The 16,418-nt window shown below is 42.6% G+C and overlaps 1 protein-coding gene across 12 annotated transcripts in view; it reads left to right on the top strand.

Annotated features, from left to right (window-relative positions):
• Positions 1-16,418, top strand: part of OBSCN (obscurin, cytoskeletal calmodulin and titin-interacting RhoGEF) — a 407,958-nt gene that overhangs the window by 137,172 nt on the left and 254,368 nt on the right. For 11 of the 12 annotated variants that reach the window (XM_073629462.1, XM_073629460.1, XM_073629463.1 and 8 more), the window contains exons 27-31: positions 893-1,046; positions 3,037-3,198; positions 7,979-8,083; positions 10,206-10,472; positions 12,548-12,817. In XM_073629462.1, the coding sequence (XP_073485563.1) occupies positions 893-1,046; positions 3,037-3,198; positions 7,979-8,083; positions 10,206-10,472; positions 12,548-12,817 (958 nt within the window). The remainder of the gene's footprint in view (positions 1-892; positions 1,047-3,036; positions 3,199-7,978; positions 8,084-10,205; positions 10,473-12,547; positions 12,818-16,418) is intronic. The other variant, XM_073629454.1, reaches the window with a different exon arrangement.

Here is a 16,418-nt window from a genome sequence, read left to right as displayed (position 1 = left end):
TTGTTTTTTATTATTGCCTAGCTGGAGCCTGAAGAGGAATGGGGAGCTGTGATTCCTCAGCTCCCGTCCTCTTCTGCCATCTCCACTGCTATACCAGAGCTCCCTTCATCTACTGTGGGTATCAGTCTCCAGGTGGGCTGAGCCTATTTTGTGTGGAGGGGGCATCTCCCTTTTGCATCCCAGGTACCAGAATGGCCGAGTCTCTGCAGGTGGGTGGCAAAAAAAGTGGTGGGGACCCCCAAAGAGGGGAACCCACCAGTATCTGTGTCCTTTTCTTAGGGGTATCCCATATGTGTAGCCTATCAGTTTGACCCCATACCTAGAAATTAAGGCTGCCGCTTCAGGCTCTAGTAGGTCTTTATATGTTGACAACCGCTGGCAGGGGAAGAGCTCGCCTCAGCGCCATAGAAGTCAATGAGGAAGGAAAAGAAGTCCCAGAAGCCGCATATCATACTAACCCTCATATAAAGTGTGGAAGCAGCCTCAGCCTAGGCTCACACCCCCAGCATGTTTTGGCCCGCCCATTGGGATTAGTCAGGGGGTTCCTCTGACTGAGCCCCGTGGGTGGGCCGAAACATGTCGGGGACTTTGGAGACTTCCATTTTCATTGACCTGTCAGTCTCCCTCAGCCGTAAATGCTTCTCACGCTTCTGAGTGGTACTGAAGTCTGGCTAGTCAATAACAAAAAAGAAAGGAAAGAAAAAAGAAAGAAAACTGGGAGCTACAAAGCTCCCTGACCATCCATGAGAAATTAAGCTGTGTCCGTCAATGAAGTCAACTCAGAGAAAAGGATTGTACAGTGAGTACAAAAATGCATTTTTTTTTTCAACCAGACTAAATATATAAAAATATGGTATCAGAAAGCCATTCATATGTCTATTGGTCTTCTCAGGATGGATCTGAATTACGACCCAGCAAGAAGGTCACCATTATCTCCCAAGGCACAAAGAGAAACCTCACCATCCACAAGTGCGAGTTTGACGACAAGGGCACCTACGTCTGCGACGCCGGGGACGACAAGACATCCGCCAACCTGACTGTTAAAGGTAGGTCAGAAATGGCAATCTGTGATATGGAGTGTGTGAATAACACCATCTGCCATGACATCACTAACCACCCACCCTGATTTCTCTTTGTGATTTTGTGAAATCTGTTGATTAATTATGCTGGGAAGATGGTTTAAATAAGTCTTTCTTGTGTTACATCTGACTTCCGGTCTCCACTTTAGTTGTAAAAGCTTCTCTCCTGTACTGGAATAGTGATCAGTAGATCCAGAGATACAGCCTACTAAACTTGTGTGCAAATCTTGACTTGTCCTATAAAAGTTATACTTTACCCAACTCATTCCAACCCCTGAACTTTCCTATTGGTGCCTGAGGACACTAAAAAGGTGGTAGAGGGTGGGGCCAAGTTCAGCTTTACAGCAACAGTTGTGCTTTGCAGCACTTATCAAGACCCTTACTACACTATATAGTCAAACATTTGACATTTGAATATCACACCTACCTATAGAAACCCCTCCAAGTGATAAAGTTCAGGTTTTTCCAGTGAAGGGTACCGTTAATGCTACATAATGCAAATACATTTAGACAACTGTGCTCTTCCAGTCTCGGGTAATAGTTTGGGGAAGGTCCTTTTCTGTTCCAGCATGACTGTACTCCTGTGTACAAAGCCAGCTCCATAAAGATATGATTTGACCAGTTTGATGTGGAAGAACTAGAGTGTCCTCTACAGAGCCCTGACCTCAACCCTACTGCACACCTTTGGAATGAAATGGAACAAGTCAGCCAACATCTCCATAAAGACATGGTTTAAACAATTTGGTGTGGAGGAACTTGAGTGTCTGCACAGAGCCCTGACCTCAACCCTACTGATCACCTTTTAGATGTATTGGAACACCAATAGTGAGACAGGTCTTCTCATCCAATATCAGTATTTGACTTCAGCAATGGGTACAAATTCCCAAAAGACACTCCAAAATTTTGTGAAAAGCCTTCCCAGAAGAGCGGAAAAGGGGGTCTATTCCATATTAATGCCCATGCTTTGAGAATGATAAGTCTAACAAGCTCAAATGGGTTACAGTTTGGGGAAGGCCCTTTTCTGTTTTAGTATGACTATGCCCCTGTGTACCCAGCCAGCTCCATAAAAACATAGTTTAACCAGTTTGGTTTGTAGGAACTTAAGTGTCCTACACCAAACTGGTCAAACCATGGTAAGTTTGGTCTTAAATGTGAACCTGACCCAGCATAAAATGTTTTTAAGGTGAGCACAGGAAAGTGCTGGTACCTTGGCTTGTGGTGTTCACAAGTACACTATATAGTTATATTTTGTGGAAGCCTGACCATCACACCCTATTCCAAAAATGGGATGTCCCATTCCCATGTGACATCCAATTAAAAAAAAACAAGGCCTTATGATAGTCGGTCCTCTTTGTAGCTTTACGATCATCTGCTCTTCTGAGAAGACCTTCAACTAAATTTTGGTGTGAGTCTGTGGGCATTTGGGCCCATTTATGAGGTCGGGTATTGATGTTGGAAGAAAAAACCTCGCTCACAATCTGTGATTTGTTCATCCCAAAGGGTTTCAGTTGGGTTTAGGTCAAGTATTGATGTTGAATGAGAGACCTGTCCTGTAAGGTACCAATTCATCCCAAAGGTGTTCAGTAGAGTTAAGGTCAGGGCTCTGTGAGGGCCACTTAAGTTCCTCCACACCGAACTGGTCAAACCATGTCTTTATGGAGATGGCTTTGTACACAGGGGCATAGTCAATTGGAATGGTGGCACCAGGTCCAGTTTCAGCTATATGTATCTCTAGCTCTTATGTCAGTTTTGGCATTGGGGGTTTTCACAGAAAGTAATTTCTCCTTATGTAGTTTTCCACCATACCCTTAGTTTGAATTAGCCCAGCTTTACTTCAAACTAAACTTTATCTTGTTTGAAACCTATAATGTTTCCAAGTTGTTGTTGCCATGTGGATTGCTTTGTATCATTTATTCATTCATTCATCCATCATCATGCTTCCTCATCTGAACCATAGCACGGGAAATCCATTTCATTAAGCCATTAGTGGATGTGGAGGTGGAGGAGAAGGGATCAGCCTCGTTCCTCTGTCAGATCTCTCACGATGACGTCCAGACTCAGTGGTACAAAAATGGCGTCAAGCTGAGGGCAGGAGAGAATGCTAAGATGCGTCAGGAAGGTGAGTGTGCAAGGTGTTGGTATATGTTTAAAGAGCACCTGTCTCCTGGGAATGGGGAGAAGTAATCATTTTCTTGTAAATTTACTGGATTATTCAATGGTGTTTATGTTATGGAAAATTCTAGCATTCAGCCCCTTGTACCAGGTTGTAGGGTAATTCTGTGGCCGACATTACTTTAAAAAAAAGAACATTACTGAGTACTGGCCACTCAACATAGCTCTAAAGATAAACCTGTTGCTTTTTTTTAGTTTGGCCAGAGGGGGAAAAGAAATCCCAACATTTGAAAGAGTTTTTTATCTTTTCACATTTCATCCGAAACGAAAATGGAGTTACTCAATGATGAAACCTTTATCTTTTGACTAGTAGAGTTCCGAAAATCTTTTACTTTCCTGATTTGCTTTCCCCTTTCTTTCTCTTATCCCCTTTACTTTACACTCACTTTATTTCCTATCCTATCCTTTTATTTTAATTTATTTACTTTCCTTCTCCTGCCCTTCAATTTCCCTTCCTTTCCATTTTCACTGCTATTCCTTCCTTTTGATTTCCTTCTCTTCCTTTTACTATTAAATTCCTCCCCTTTTGCCTTTTCTCTTTCCTTTCCTCTACTTAGCTCTTCTTTTCCCTTTCCTTAGTTTCTTTATTTTTCCCTTCCCTTAGTTTCCTTCCTTTTTCGTCCTCTCATCCCCCTTACCTGAACACTCACCTTATTTCCTATCCTCTCCTTTTATCTTGAAATGATTGTAAAGCCTATTTTTTTTTTTTTAAATAACAAACATGTTATATTTACATCCTCTATGCAGTTGGTTTTGCACAGAGCAGCCCGGATCCTCCTCTTCTCGGGGTCCCTCTATGCTGCTCCTGGCCCCTCCCTCCTATCAAGTGCCCCCACAGTCAGCAGCTTTCAATGGGGGCACTGGAGCCGAGTCACAGCTCCGTGTATCCATTCAGACATGTAGCCCCGCCCGGCCGGCCCCCTCTCTCCCCTGATTGGCTGACTGACTGACTTTGATTGGAGCTAATGGCAGCACTGTCGTGTCTCCGCCAATCAGGAAGAGTGTCCCGGACAGCTTAGACCAGGGGTCTCAAACTGGCGGCCCTCCAGCTGTTGCAAAACTACAAGTCCCATCATGCCTCTGCCTTTGGGAGTCATGCTTGTAATTGTCAGCATTGCAATGCCTCATGGGACTTGTAGTTTTGCAACAGCTGGAGGGCCGCCAGTTTGAGACCCCTGGCTTAGACATTCGTGGACATCTGGATAGAGATGGGCTCAGGTAAGTAATTAGGGGGACTAAGAACGGCTGCTACACACAAAAGGTTTTTTATCTTAATGCATAGAATGCATTCTGCCTTTACAACTCCTTTAATTTATTTTACCTGCCCTTCATCTACCTTTTCTTCCCCTTTTATGACCTTTATTTTCTTTCCTTTCCATTTTCCTTCCTTTATCGCTTCTAAAATCATCCCTTTTTCTTTTTCTCCTTTCCGTTATTCTTCCCATCCCCTTTTCATTGCCTTTCACTTCTTTTTTATTTCCTTCACTTCCCTGTTTCTTTTAAATTCCTCCTTTTGCTTTTTTCTGCTTTCCTTTCCTCTACTTGGTTCTCTTTCCTTCTTCATTTTTCTTTCCTTAGCTTTTATTACCCTTTCCTTTTTCTTTCATCTCCTCTCCTCTCATTTTCCGTTCCTTTCCCTTTCTTTCCTCTTCCTTTGTTTCCTTTCCTTTTCTTCCCCTTTCCTTTTCTTTATTCTCACTTTATTTCCTATCCTCTCCTTTTATTTCCATCACTTTCTCTTTCCTGCCCTTCACTTACCTTTTCTTCCCCTTTAATGACTTTTCCTATCCTAAAATCATCTCTTTTAATTATGTTTTCTCTTCCTTTATCCTTTCCTTCCTCTATTTGTTACCTTTTCTTTCTTTTCTTTTCCTTCACTTCCCCTTTTCTTATAAATTCCTTCCCTTTTGCTTAAGGAGGGATATGATCAACATGTACAAATATATAAGGGGTCCATATAGTAAACTTGGTGTTGAGTTATTCACTTTAAGGTCATCACAGAGGACAAGGGGGCACTCCTTACATCTAGAGGAAAAAAGATTTCATCTCCAAATACAGAAAGGTTTCTTCACAGTAAGAGCTGTGAAAATGTGGAATAGATTCCCTCCAGAGGCCTGGATTCTTTCCTAAATGTACATAATATAACTAGGTACTGACATTTATAGGTAAAGTTGATCCAGGAAAAATCCGATTGCCTCTTGGGGGTCAGGAAGGAAATTTTTCCCCTGCTAAAGCAAATTGGTTCATGCTTTGCTGGGGTTTTTCGCCTTCCTCTGGATCAACTGTGGGTAAAGGATTATGTATATGAGTTTGTATTTTTTATTTTTGGTTGAACTGGATGGACTTGTGTCTTTTTTCAACCTGACTAACTATGCAACTATGCTTTTCCTTTCTCTACTAAGCCCTCTTTCCTTTGAATTTATTTTCCTTTCTTTAGCCTTTCCCTTTCATTTTCCTTCCCTTATCCTTTCCCTCTCCTTAGCCTTTCCCCTTCCTTTTCCCCCTTTCTTTTCCCTGTTTCCCTTTGTTTTTTCTTTCCTCTCTTTTCATTTCCTTTCCTTCTCTTTCATCTCTTTCTTTTTCCTTCTTTCCCTTTACCCTTCCCTTTTCTTTGCTCTCTTTCCTTTTTCTCTCTCTCTCTTCCCTCTCTTTTTCCTTCTTTCCCTTTCCCTTTCCCCTTCCCGTTTCCTTTCCTCTCTTTCCTCTCTTTCTCTTCCATCTCTTTTTCCTTCTTTCCCTTTCCCCTTCCCTTTTCCTTTCCTCTCTTTCCTCTCCCTCTCTCTTTTTCCTCTCTTTCTCGACCTCTCTTTTCCATTCTTGACATTTCCTTCCTTTTTTATTTTTTATTGTTACCTTCTTTTTCTTTCTGTTATTTACCTTTTCTACCATATCCTTTCTTCTCCCGTGCTATCAGGAGATCAGCACATATCAGGTCTGCATATCAGGAGATCAAATTACATACACAGCCAAATGACATTACCCCTTATCTGCTAGGTGAGGGTGGAAATTGTCTTCATTAGTCAGTTTATGGAGGCTACCAACAAGCATGCAGCTATTCCCTATGCATACTCTGCAAGCTATACATTATGAGCGTACCATGTAATGAATGCTTGTGAAAATACATTTTTTACAAATAGTAATAGCCTACAAAAAAATTAAACAAAACTGAACAAAAAAATCTAAGTGCAAGTATATCAAATCTTGGTGGCATTTATCGGTATATTACACCATACTGCCAATAAGCGATACAATTTTCCTTTTCCCTTCCCTAGTTTCTGTCCCTTTTCTTCCTCTCATCTTCTTTGCTTTGTTCTCACCTTATTTTCTGTCTTCTACTTTTTATTTTTATTTCTTTATTATTATTATTATTATTATTCACAATTGATATAGCACCAACAGTTTACGCAGCGCTTTACATTGTATAGGGGGGACAACACAATTACAGTACAGTTCAATACAAAAGGTACAGGAGGGCCCGGCTCGTAGAGCTTACATTCTAAGGGAGGGGGTGATGGTACAAAAGGTAATAGCTGCAGAGAATGATTTGATGGGGGTGGCTCGGGGACAGTTGTTAGGTGGGTGTGGGATAGGTTTCCCTGAATACATTTCTTTACTTTCTTTATTTCTTTACTTTCTTTTTCCTGCCCTTTACCTAGCTTTTATTCCACTTTTAATGACCTTTCCTTTCATTTTTTTCCTTTCCATCTTCTTTCCTATCCTAAAACCATCTCTTTTTTCCTTTGCTTTATCCTTTCCCTTTTCATTGCCTTTCTCTTCTTTTCATTTTCTTCAATTCCTTTTTTTAAGTTCCTTACCTTTTTTTTTGCTTTTTCTTTTCTCTACTAAGCCCTCTTTTCTTTGAATTTATTTTCCTTTCCCTATCATTTTCCTTTCCTTAGCCTTTTCCTCTCCTTTTTCTCTTTCTTTTTCCTCTTTTTTTCTTTCTCTTTCTCTCTCTTTTTCTCTTTCTCTTTCTCTCTATTTCTCTTTCCTCGCTTTCTCTTTCCTCTCTTTCTCTTTCTCTCCTCTCTTGCTCTTTCTCTTTCGTTCCTCTCTTTCTTTCCTCTGTTTATCATTCTTACCTTTCCCGTTCCCTTTCCATTTCCCGTTCCCTTTCCCCTTCCCTCTTTCTCTTTCCTGGCCTCTTCTTTCCATTCTTGACCTTTCCTTCTTTTTATTTTTTATTGTTGCCTTCTTTTTCTTTCTGCTATTCTTTTCTTTCATATCCTTTTTTCTCCTGTGCTATAATAAGGTATGCATATCAGTTGACATTACCCCTTTTCTGCTAGCTGAGGGTGGGACCTGTCTCCAAAAGTCAGTTTACAGAGGCTGCCAACAAGCATGCAGCTATTCCCTGTGCATGCTTTTCAAGCTATACATTATGAGTTTACCTTGTAATGAATGCTTGTGAAAATATATATTTTTTTTACAAATAATTAGCCTACATTTTTTTTTTAAAAACTGAACAAAAAAAATCTAAGTGCAAGTATATCAAATCTTGGTGGCATTTATTGGTATTTTACACCATACTGCCAAAAAGCGATACAATGTATAAATGAAGGTAAAACTCCACGCACCGAGGCGCAAGATCCACTTTTGTTCCTGACAAAATGCAGTAAATATGATAAGTATTCTACACACAACCTTCCCTCTCTTTATATGATAATCTGTTTTGTTGTCACAGTTTCATTTGCTTCTTATTCTGATAAAGATGCTTTTGATTCCAGGAAGGACGTATTCTTTGAACTTCAAAAGCGTTCAGTCTGAGGATGCTGGAGAGATTAAATTTGTGGCAGAAAATGCAGAATCTCGTGCTAATCTGCTTATTAAAGGTGAGGACAGAATTGTTTGGAAGTCTTATAGCCAAAGCCAATCTTAGCTGATCTCTAGGCAAGCAGCTAAAACTCAAAAAAGCAAGAATTAACACACACAAAAGGTGTAAAAGTAGAGTTCTTTACTGGAGTAAAGATTTTTAATATGCTAATTACAGAAAGTTACATAGGGTAATATCTTTGGAAGAAAATAGTCTCAGCAGTTATACCAAAACTGTGTACACCCTTCTAACTATCTACAAGGTAATATTTATCGAAACCAGCAGTCTCCAAACTGTGGCCCGGTGGCCCGATGTGGCCCTTTGCTTGCCTTTATCCGACCATTGGGGCACTATTCCATCCACTGACACCCACAATGGGGCATAATTCCTCCCACTGACACCCAACGATCTGGCAGATTTCCTCCCACTGACACCAACAGTGTGGCAGTGCTCCTTCCATTGACACCATCGATGGGGCATATGTTTGATGGGGCACAATTCCTTCCACTAATACCAACAATGGGACCTTTCACAGGCATCAAGAATGTGGCACTATTCCTCCCATTGACACCAACGAAAGGGCACAATTCCTCCCACAGACATCAATAATGGGGCAGAATTCCTTCCATTGGCACCAATGATAGGGCACTATTCTTCCAGCTGACACCAACAATGGGGCACTATTCCTCCCACTGACACCAAATATAGGGCATTGTTTGCTTCAACTGGACGCCAGAACATTTTCGACCCTCACTGACCTTAGGCTGGCCATACACAGTTCAAATACTAATGAACGGCTCGGTTCCTGCTAAACTGGCTGAGATTCGAACCGCTAATGGGCAGGCTGAATGTACCAAGTTGATCGATCAACTTAGATACAACCAGCCTGCCAGATTCTCTTGCGATTATCGCTAGCAGCTAGCAATAATCACTGTCTCCTCTCGGAGCAGACGATCATACAGTTTAGCAATCTTGGCCCTGCTCCTATGATGGACACAACACCGATCCAAGGGCTAGACGTAAATTCTAGGAAGTGGGACTGGGTGTGACTGCGAGCGGAGCCGAGCCGAGCCTAATACACAGTACACTTGGCTCTGTCTATTTCGGCGGCGCTCGTTCCCTCCTTCCCCTCCGAGGCAGCAGTTCAGCGTATAGCACGCACCCACGATTTTCCCCTGATTTTAAGGGGGAAAAAGTGTGTGTTATACGCCGATAAATACGGTATCTCCTGAAGAAGCTATTTTTATATCGAAACATGTTGAGTAAAACTGGATTAACTGCCGAAATACATGTAAAAACGTTCTTTTACTGCTGTTGTTATATCTTTGTATCAATAAAACGAAGTAATTTTTATAAAATCGCTGTCTGTTGTATATTGCACCACAAAAAAAACTATTTTTTTCTTATCTGCTTATTTCTTAAATTTGGTGTGGTGTTAGTGACTTCCGAACATTCATCTCCTTTATTTAAATTTGCTGTTTTACTAGGACAACTTCATTAGCATTTAAATGAAGGGATCACAAAACTGACTGAAACACTATTAACCCCTTCAATTCTGCTAAAGTGAGATTGATGTTTCCAGTATTTAAAGTTATCAAAAACTGAAAAATATTGCCATAGCCATAAATCAGGGAGCTGCTCGTATACTTGTACATGAATTAAAGGGCATTAACGCAACAGTAACAAAAAGTGCTCTACCTTCTCACTCCATATACTGTACCATGTTTCATCAGAAGTAGATACTGGTGCTTGTCCTAGCTCCTGTCAGACTCTCAATCATCCAAAGAAAAAGAAAATAATGGCACCTGGTTTATAATCCTTTATATGTCTTTTATATCTTCTCTGGTTTACATACAAGGCATAGTAGAGGTGCTAACATGTTTCGGATGATGTGGTCTTAGTAAGGCCGCATCGGTTGAAACATATTAACATATTAACGCCCCTACTATGCCTTGTATATAAACCGGAGAAGAAATAAAGGATATATAGAAGATTAGAAGACCGGGTGCCGTTTTCTTCTTTTTGAAGGGCATTAACATAGCATACCAGTCTAGACCACATCAGCTGTAGGACATATGGATCTCACTTGTTCTTCTTGCTCCTTAAAATGTTTCTTCAAAAATTTCCATTTATGATTGCAGAACTTCCTGTCAAAATCACCAAACCCCTGCGGGATAAGATTGCCATAGAGAAGCACAGGGCATTCCTCGAGTGCCAAGTGTCTCGTGCCAACGCCGAGGTCAGGTGGTTCAAGAAGGACAAACAGCTGCAGCCGGGAAATCGATATGAGATTGTCAGCCAAGGGGTGTACCGGAAACTCATTATCAATGAGGTGGAGTTCCAGGATGAGGACACTTACACCTGCGACGCTGGGGATGATAAGACCTCCGCCCAGTTGCTGATTGAAGGTAACCTGCTTGAAAAAACTGCTCTGGTTGGTCAGTGAGCCTGGGGGATATGTCATATAGCAGGCCTCCCAGAAGCCTTTATAGACCCTAAATTATGTCTTCAGTTTGTGCGTTGAAAGCAGAGGACATTGTGTTCTCTGAGGAAAGAGACAAAAGAAATAATTAGTAGTCAGGCATTATTCTGCTTCCAGATTGCTTTAAGAAACGTTTTATAGAAGCAATCGAATTATGTGGGGAGTATGCTTTTACCAGATCAACAATATCCCAGAAAGTCATCAACCCAACAAAATATCTAAACAAAAGGTAAAATGTTTCTTAATATAAACAAAGAATATCCAAACATAGAGGAAAACCGTGTTCAAGGGGGACCTATCGGCAGGGCTTTTTTTCAGGTGGAACTTGGTGGAACTCAGTTCCACCACCTCTGGCACAGACCCTTTGGTGCCTGCTCACCACAAGAAGAAGTGGTGTATCCGTGAAACGCGTTGACTTAACAAGCATCGAAAGCTACATATTATATATTTTACCTTTAAGATTTGGATATTCTTGATTACTTACGATATTTTAACTGGCGTTGTAATGAAAATATTTAGATTTTAAGATTTGGATTTTGAAGTTATCAATACCGGTGAGTCATCCTTGAACAATCTTTTCCTCTATTTTTATATATTCTTTGTTTATATTAGGAAATGTTTTACATTTTGTATGTAAAGGCAAAGCTTTATTTTTAGTTTTGTGGACGGGTTAGACACCCTCGCCAAGTTTTTTTAATTGCCATCTATGTCCATGTTGGAGCAATTCACCCCTCTATTTTTCCTGGTGACCACCGGGACAGAAAAGCGAGAAGTGAGGGGAAATTGTCCAAGTTGGGAATTTCCCTCATTTTGGGGAATTTCCTTTCACTTTCTGTTGCATCTCCAAGACAGGAAATAAAGGAAATCTCCTTAACAGGACACAATCAGAAAAAATACCCTATTAAAGGGTTTTACGCCTTCCCTACTCTATCCAAAATGGAAAAGAAAAAGGTTTTCTATATGTAGCGCTTATCCCCTAAGGAATCGGTGGTGTGTTGGGTCCTCCTGTTCCTGTGCCCACAACTCTGTGAACAGCGCCAAACACTCTGACACACCTGGTTGGGTGGCACCTGAGGTGCATAGACACCAGGAATGACACAGCAACTAGCTAAATAATAGCAAATAGAATATTGCAAAAGGGTAGACAAAAAAAAATAAAAATAGTGTAATGGATCAACAGAAGGGAAATTATTCTACACTGGTTAACAGTAAGAGGTATATCACAACTATTGAATAATATACTGCAACGATCCATCAACAGGAAAATGTACTGCAACACTTAAACAACAATCAAAATATGCTGCAAAAACAGTAATTGTCATAAAGCACAACTTCTTCTGAGGCCTGCACTGGGTAACCCTAGCAAAGGGGTGAGATCTATAGGTATATACGACAGTAACAATCAGCATTCAGTAGTATACACCTCTAGTCCTTCTGCTTGCCAGCTCGTTGTGGCCCAAAACATTATGTTGGAGCGCTTGGGGTAGTGTTGCTTTAAGAGCTGCTGCAGGCAATCACACAGTGTTTCTGGCAGACAGCTCTGTCCCTCTTTTGCAAAAGTGTAGTGCAGGATTAGACAGCTCTGTGACAGCAGGAGATTTCCTTTCTTTTCCTTTTTTTCTTACAGTGGCGCTTGCAGGACGGAAAAAAAGTCCTGCAAGCAGCATCTTTGGCCGAAAAGAGCCACTAAAATGACGGTAAAGCGCCGCTAAAACTAGTGGCGCCTTACCGCTGTCGCAGAGCGGCCCCAGTGTGAAAGGGCTCTTACAGTCACTCTCCTAGTGAGAGACAGCATAGGATTCACACCAGATTAGAGTAATGGCTTTACAGTGGGTGCCGGGGAACATTTAAGCAATGAGGTGGCTACTACATTCATCCTGGGAAGAACAACAGAAAGCTTGGATGGGTTGGCTCTGTGTTACCTGAGTGTATTGTAAGGGTTAGTGATTCTCAATTTGACTAGTATGATTAGGAAAAACTTTTGCTTCTTATCTTTTAAAGAACAATCTATCAACATCATCAACGAACTCAGTGACGTGGAGGTGACGCAGCCTGAAAAGGCCGCCTTTGAATGCGTGACGTCTATTGTGTCCGTCAAGCCCGCAAAATGGATTCTAGGTGGTGAAGTCCTGAAAGATGGAAAAGGCATAACGATTGAGCAAGAGGGTACCATCCATCGTCTCATCTTATGGAAAACGTCTCCAGAGATGACTGGAGCGGTTCAGTTCCATATTGGAAAATCCAAATCCACTGCAAATTTGGTGGTGAAAGGTAATTTGATCTCAGTATTTTGTGCAGATCTACATACTGAAATCAATTAGGTGGAACTTTGACCCCAGCCCAAAACGGCACTATATGGTCAAACCTTTGTGACCACCACATACACTCCAAGAAAACAACCGTGCTGAAATGTTGCTATCTTGGGGAACATACAACTCCAGTGACCTGCACAGAGCCCTGACCTCAGCCCTTTTGAATTGCTTTGGTAATAATTGAAGGCCAGTGGTGAGCAAAGACATTTCAGAGAATTGAGCTCCTCCAGACTTGTGGTAACAGTTTAGTGAAGAACCCTTTCCAGCATGACTGTGCCCCTGTGTGCAAAGCCAGTTCTATAAAGTCATGGTTTAACTAGAATGGTGTGGAGGAACAAAAGTCTCCTGCACAGAGCCCTGATCTCAACCCAACTGATCATCACCTTTGAGATGAATTAGATTGTGAGCCAGGTCATCCAACATCAGTACCTGACCTCACAAATGGTCCCAAATTCCCACAGACTCACTCCAAAATTTTGTGGAAAGTCTTCCTAAAAGAGAGGAACATGGTATAGCTACAATGGGGGCCGACTCCATCATAATGGTCATGGTTTTGGAATGGGATGACCCAAAAGCTTTTATTGGTTACCGCAAATTACGGCTATATAGCAGTGGTCTCCAAACTGTGGCCCGGGTACCGGATGCAGCCATTTGCTTGATTTTATCCAGCTCATGGGACATTATTCTCTCTACTGGCACCAATGATGGGGCACTATTCCTCCCACTGACACCAATGATGGGGCTTTATTCCTCCCACTGACACCAATGATGGGGCACTATTCCTCCCACTGACACCAATGATGGGGCATTATTCCTCCCACTGACACCAATGATGGGGCACTATTCCTCCCACTGACACCAATGATGGGGCATTATTCCTCCCACTGACACCAATGATGGGATATTATTCCTCCCACTGATACCAATGATGGGGCACTATTCCTCCCACTGATACCAATGATGGGGCACTATTCCTCTCACTGACACTAATGATAGAGCACTATTCCTCCCGTTGACACCAACAATAGGGTGCTATTACTTCCATTGACACCAATGATGGGGCACTATTCCTTCCGCTGACACCAATGATAGGGCACTATTCTTCCCATTGACACCATCGATGGGGCACTATTTCTCCTGTTGAAACCAATGATAGGGCACTATTCCACCCATTAACACCAATGATGGAGCACTATTCCTCCCCCTAATACCAATGACGAGGCACTAGTCCTCCCACTGACACTAATAGTGGTGTTCTATTCCTCCCCTAATACCAAAGAGGGGACACTGTTTACTTCCACTGACACCAGGACATTTTCTACTCCCACTGGCCACAGTCGGACCCCCCCCCCCTTAAAGTTTGAAGGACAGTAAACTGGCCCCTTGTTTAGAATGTTTGGAGACCCCTGCAGTTCACTATGTTCACCTTAAAAACTTTTTATGTTGTGTCAGGTTCACTTTTAAGACCAAACTTACCTTGGGGTTTGAAATATTGGTGAGGAAAGTATTGACTCTCTGAGCTCTTGGCAGCACAAACTCCTAACATCATTGATTCTTAGATCTAAACATTGAATGAACCTGTAGACGCCCTTCCACACTTTGTTCTGCTAGTCATTTTCTATGTGCTCAGTTTGAAGCTGTGGAGCTTGGTGACTCAGTCTGAGCGTGCTCAGTTTGAAGCTGTGGAGCTTGGTGTAAGTGGAGCTGGATTAAGTGGGAGTTAAAAACAAGAGTTTAAAACAGGAGGTTATAACAGGGGTCATAGTACCTGTGTAGTGTGAGTATCTGAGTGTTGTCTGAGTAGTGTGTGTGGATCGTTAGTACTTGTGTATTGTGTACCTGTGTATTGTCTTGTCGTGTACCTGTGTATTGTCTTGAGTATTAGTGCCAGGAAGCTAGTTGTTAGGTAATTGGGACAGGGTAAAATCCCCAAATCCTCACCAAATTTAATAGGTACGATGCCCGGCGGGTGTGGAGAGGCGACTCTTTGTACATCTTGCCGCATGTATGCGTTCCTTGATCATCCGATCGAGGGCGAATACTGCTGTGCAAAATGTAAGCACATTGTTTCCCTGGAAGCCCAGGTTCTGAATCTGGGGAAGCAACTGTCAGCACTGAGAAGTCCCTCCATACTAAAGGTGAGCCAGGAACGTACACGGCAGGTGCCGGCAGGGGCCAGCACAGAGGCGGGTGGAGACAAAGAGGTGCAGGCACTAGCAAAGAGTAGATGGGTGACAGTCAGGAGGGGTAGAGGGGGAAGTGCCAAGGAGGCCGATCCAGGACTGGAGCATCCCAATAAGTACGCTCCATTGAGTGACATTGGTGTAACCAGTCAGGGACCAGCACTGCTGGAGATGAGGGACTCTCCTAGCTGCCAGGGGAAGAACTCCTCCAGTGAGAGTGGGGGGGCAGCAAAGGGAAAGGAAAGACAGATTCTGGTGGTAGGGGACTCAATTCTTAGAAGGACAGAGAGGGCAATCTGTAACCAAGACCTGAAGCGCCGAACAGTATGTTGTCTACCGGGCGCTCGGGTTCGGCACATCACGGATCTTGTGGACAGATTACTGGGAGGGGCTGGGGAAGACCCGGCTGTCATGGTGCACGTTGGCACCAATGACAAAGTCAGAGGCAGATGGAGTGTCCTAAAGAACGATTTTAGGGACTTAGGAGCTAAATTGAGGAAAAGGACCTCCAAGGTAGTGTTCTCAGGAATACTACCGGTACATCGAGCCACACCAGAGAGGCAGAGGGAGATTAGGGAAGTAAACAAGTGGCTGAAGAGCTGGTGTAGTAAGGAGGGGTTTGGGTTCCTGGAGGACTGGGCCGACTTCTCAGTCGGTAACCGGTACTATAGAAGGGACGGACTGCACCTAAATGAGGAGGGTGCAGATCTGCTGGGAATGAAGATGGGCAAAAAGTTAGAGGGGTTTTTAAACTAGGCGATGGGGGGAAGGGTCCAGAGACAGTGATAGCCAGCGCGGAAGATATTCCAGAGGGTAGTATTGGGGGCATTAGTGGTAGGTTAACCAAAGCACAAAAACACAAGGTGAGTATAGTAGCAAGTCCAAGTTGCAATCTTGAAACACCCAATACGAGGACAATATGCGACCGGTCTAAACTATGTGGCATGTTCACCAATGCCAGGAGCCTGGCGGACAAGATGGGTGAACTAGAGATACTGTTGTACAAGGAGGATTTGGATTTTGTGGGAATTTCAGAGACCTGGTTCAACAGCTCTCATGATTGGCTGGCAAACATTCAAGGGTATACCCTATACCGCAAGGACAGAGAGGGTAAAAAAGGGGGAGGGGTATGCCTATATATCAAGAATAATGTACAAGTGAATGTGAGAGATGACATCACAGAGGGGGCTAGGGAGGAGGTGGAATCTTTATGGGTAGAGCTCCAAAGGGATGAAGCTAAGGGGAAAATAATACTGGGAGTATGCTATAGGCCCCCTAACCTGAGGGAGGAAGTGGAGACGGATCTCCTATCACAAATTGGATTAGCAGCAAGGATGGGAAGTGTTATCATAATGGGGGATTTTAATTATCCAGACA

This window comes from Aquarana catesbeiana, linkage group LG05 (assembly GCF_042186555.1).
Source record: "Aquarana catesbeiana isolate 2022-GZ linkage group LG05, ASM4218655v1, whole genome shotgun sequence".
NCBI classification, from domain to species: Eukaryota; Metazoa; Chordata; class Amphibia; order Anura; family Ranidae; genus Aquarana; species Aquarana catesbeiana.
Note: the sequence above shows the minus strand (reverse complement) of the source record. Positions and strands in the feature narration are given on the sequence as shown.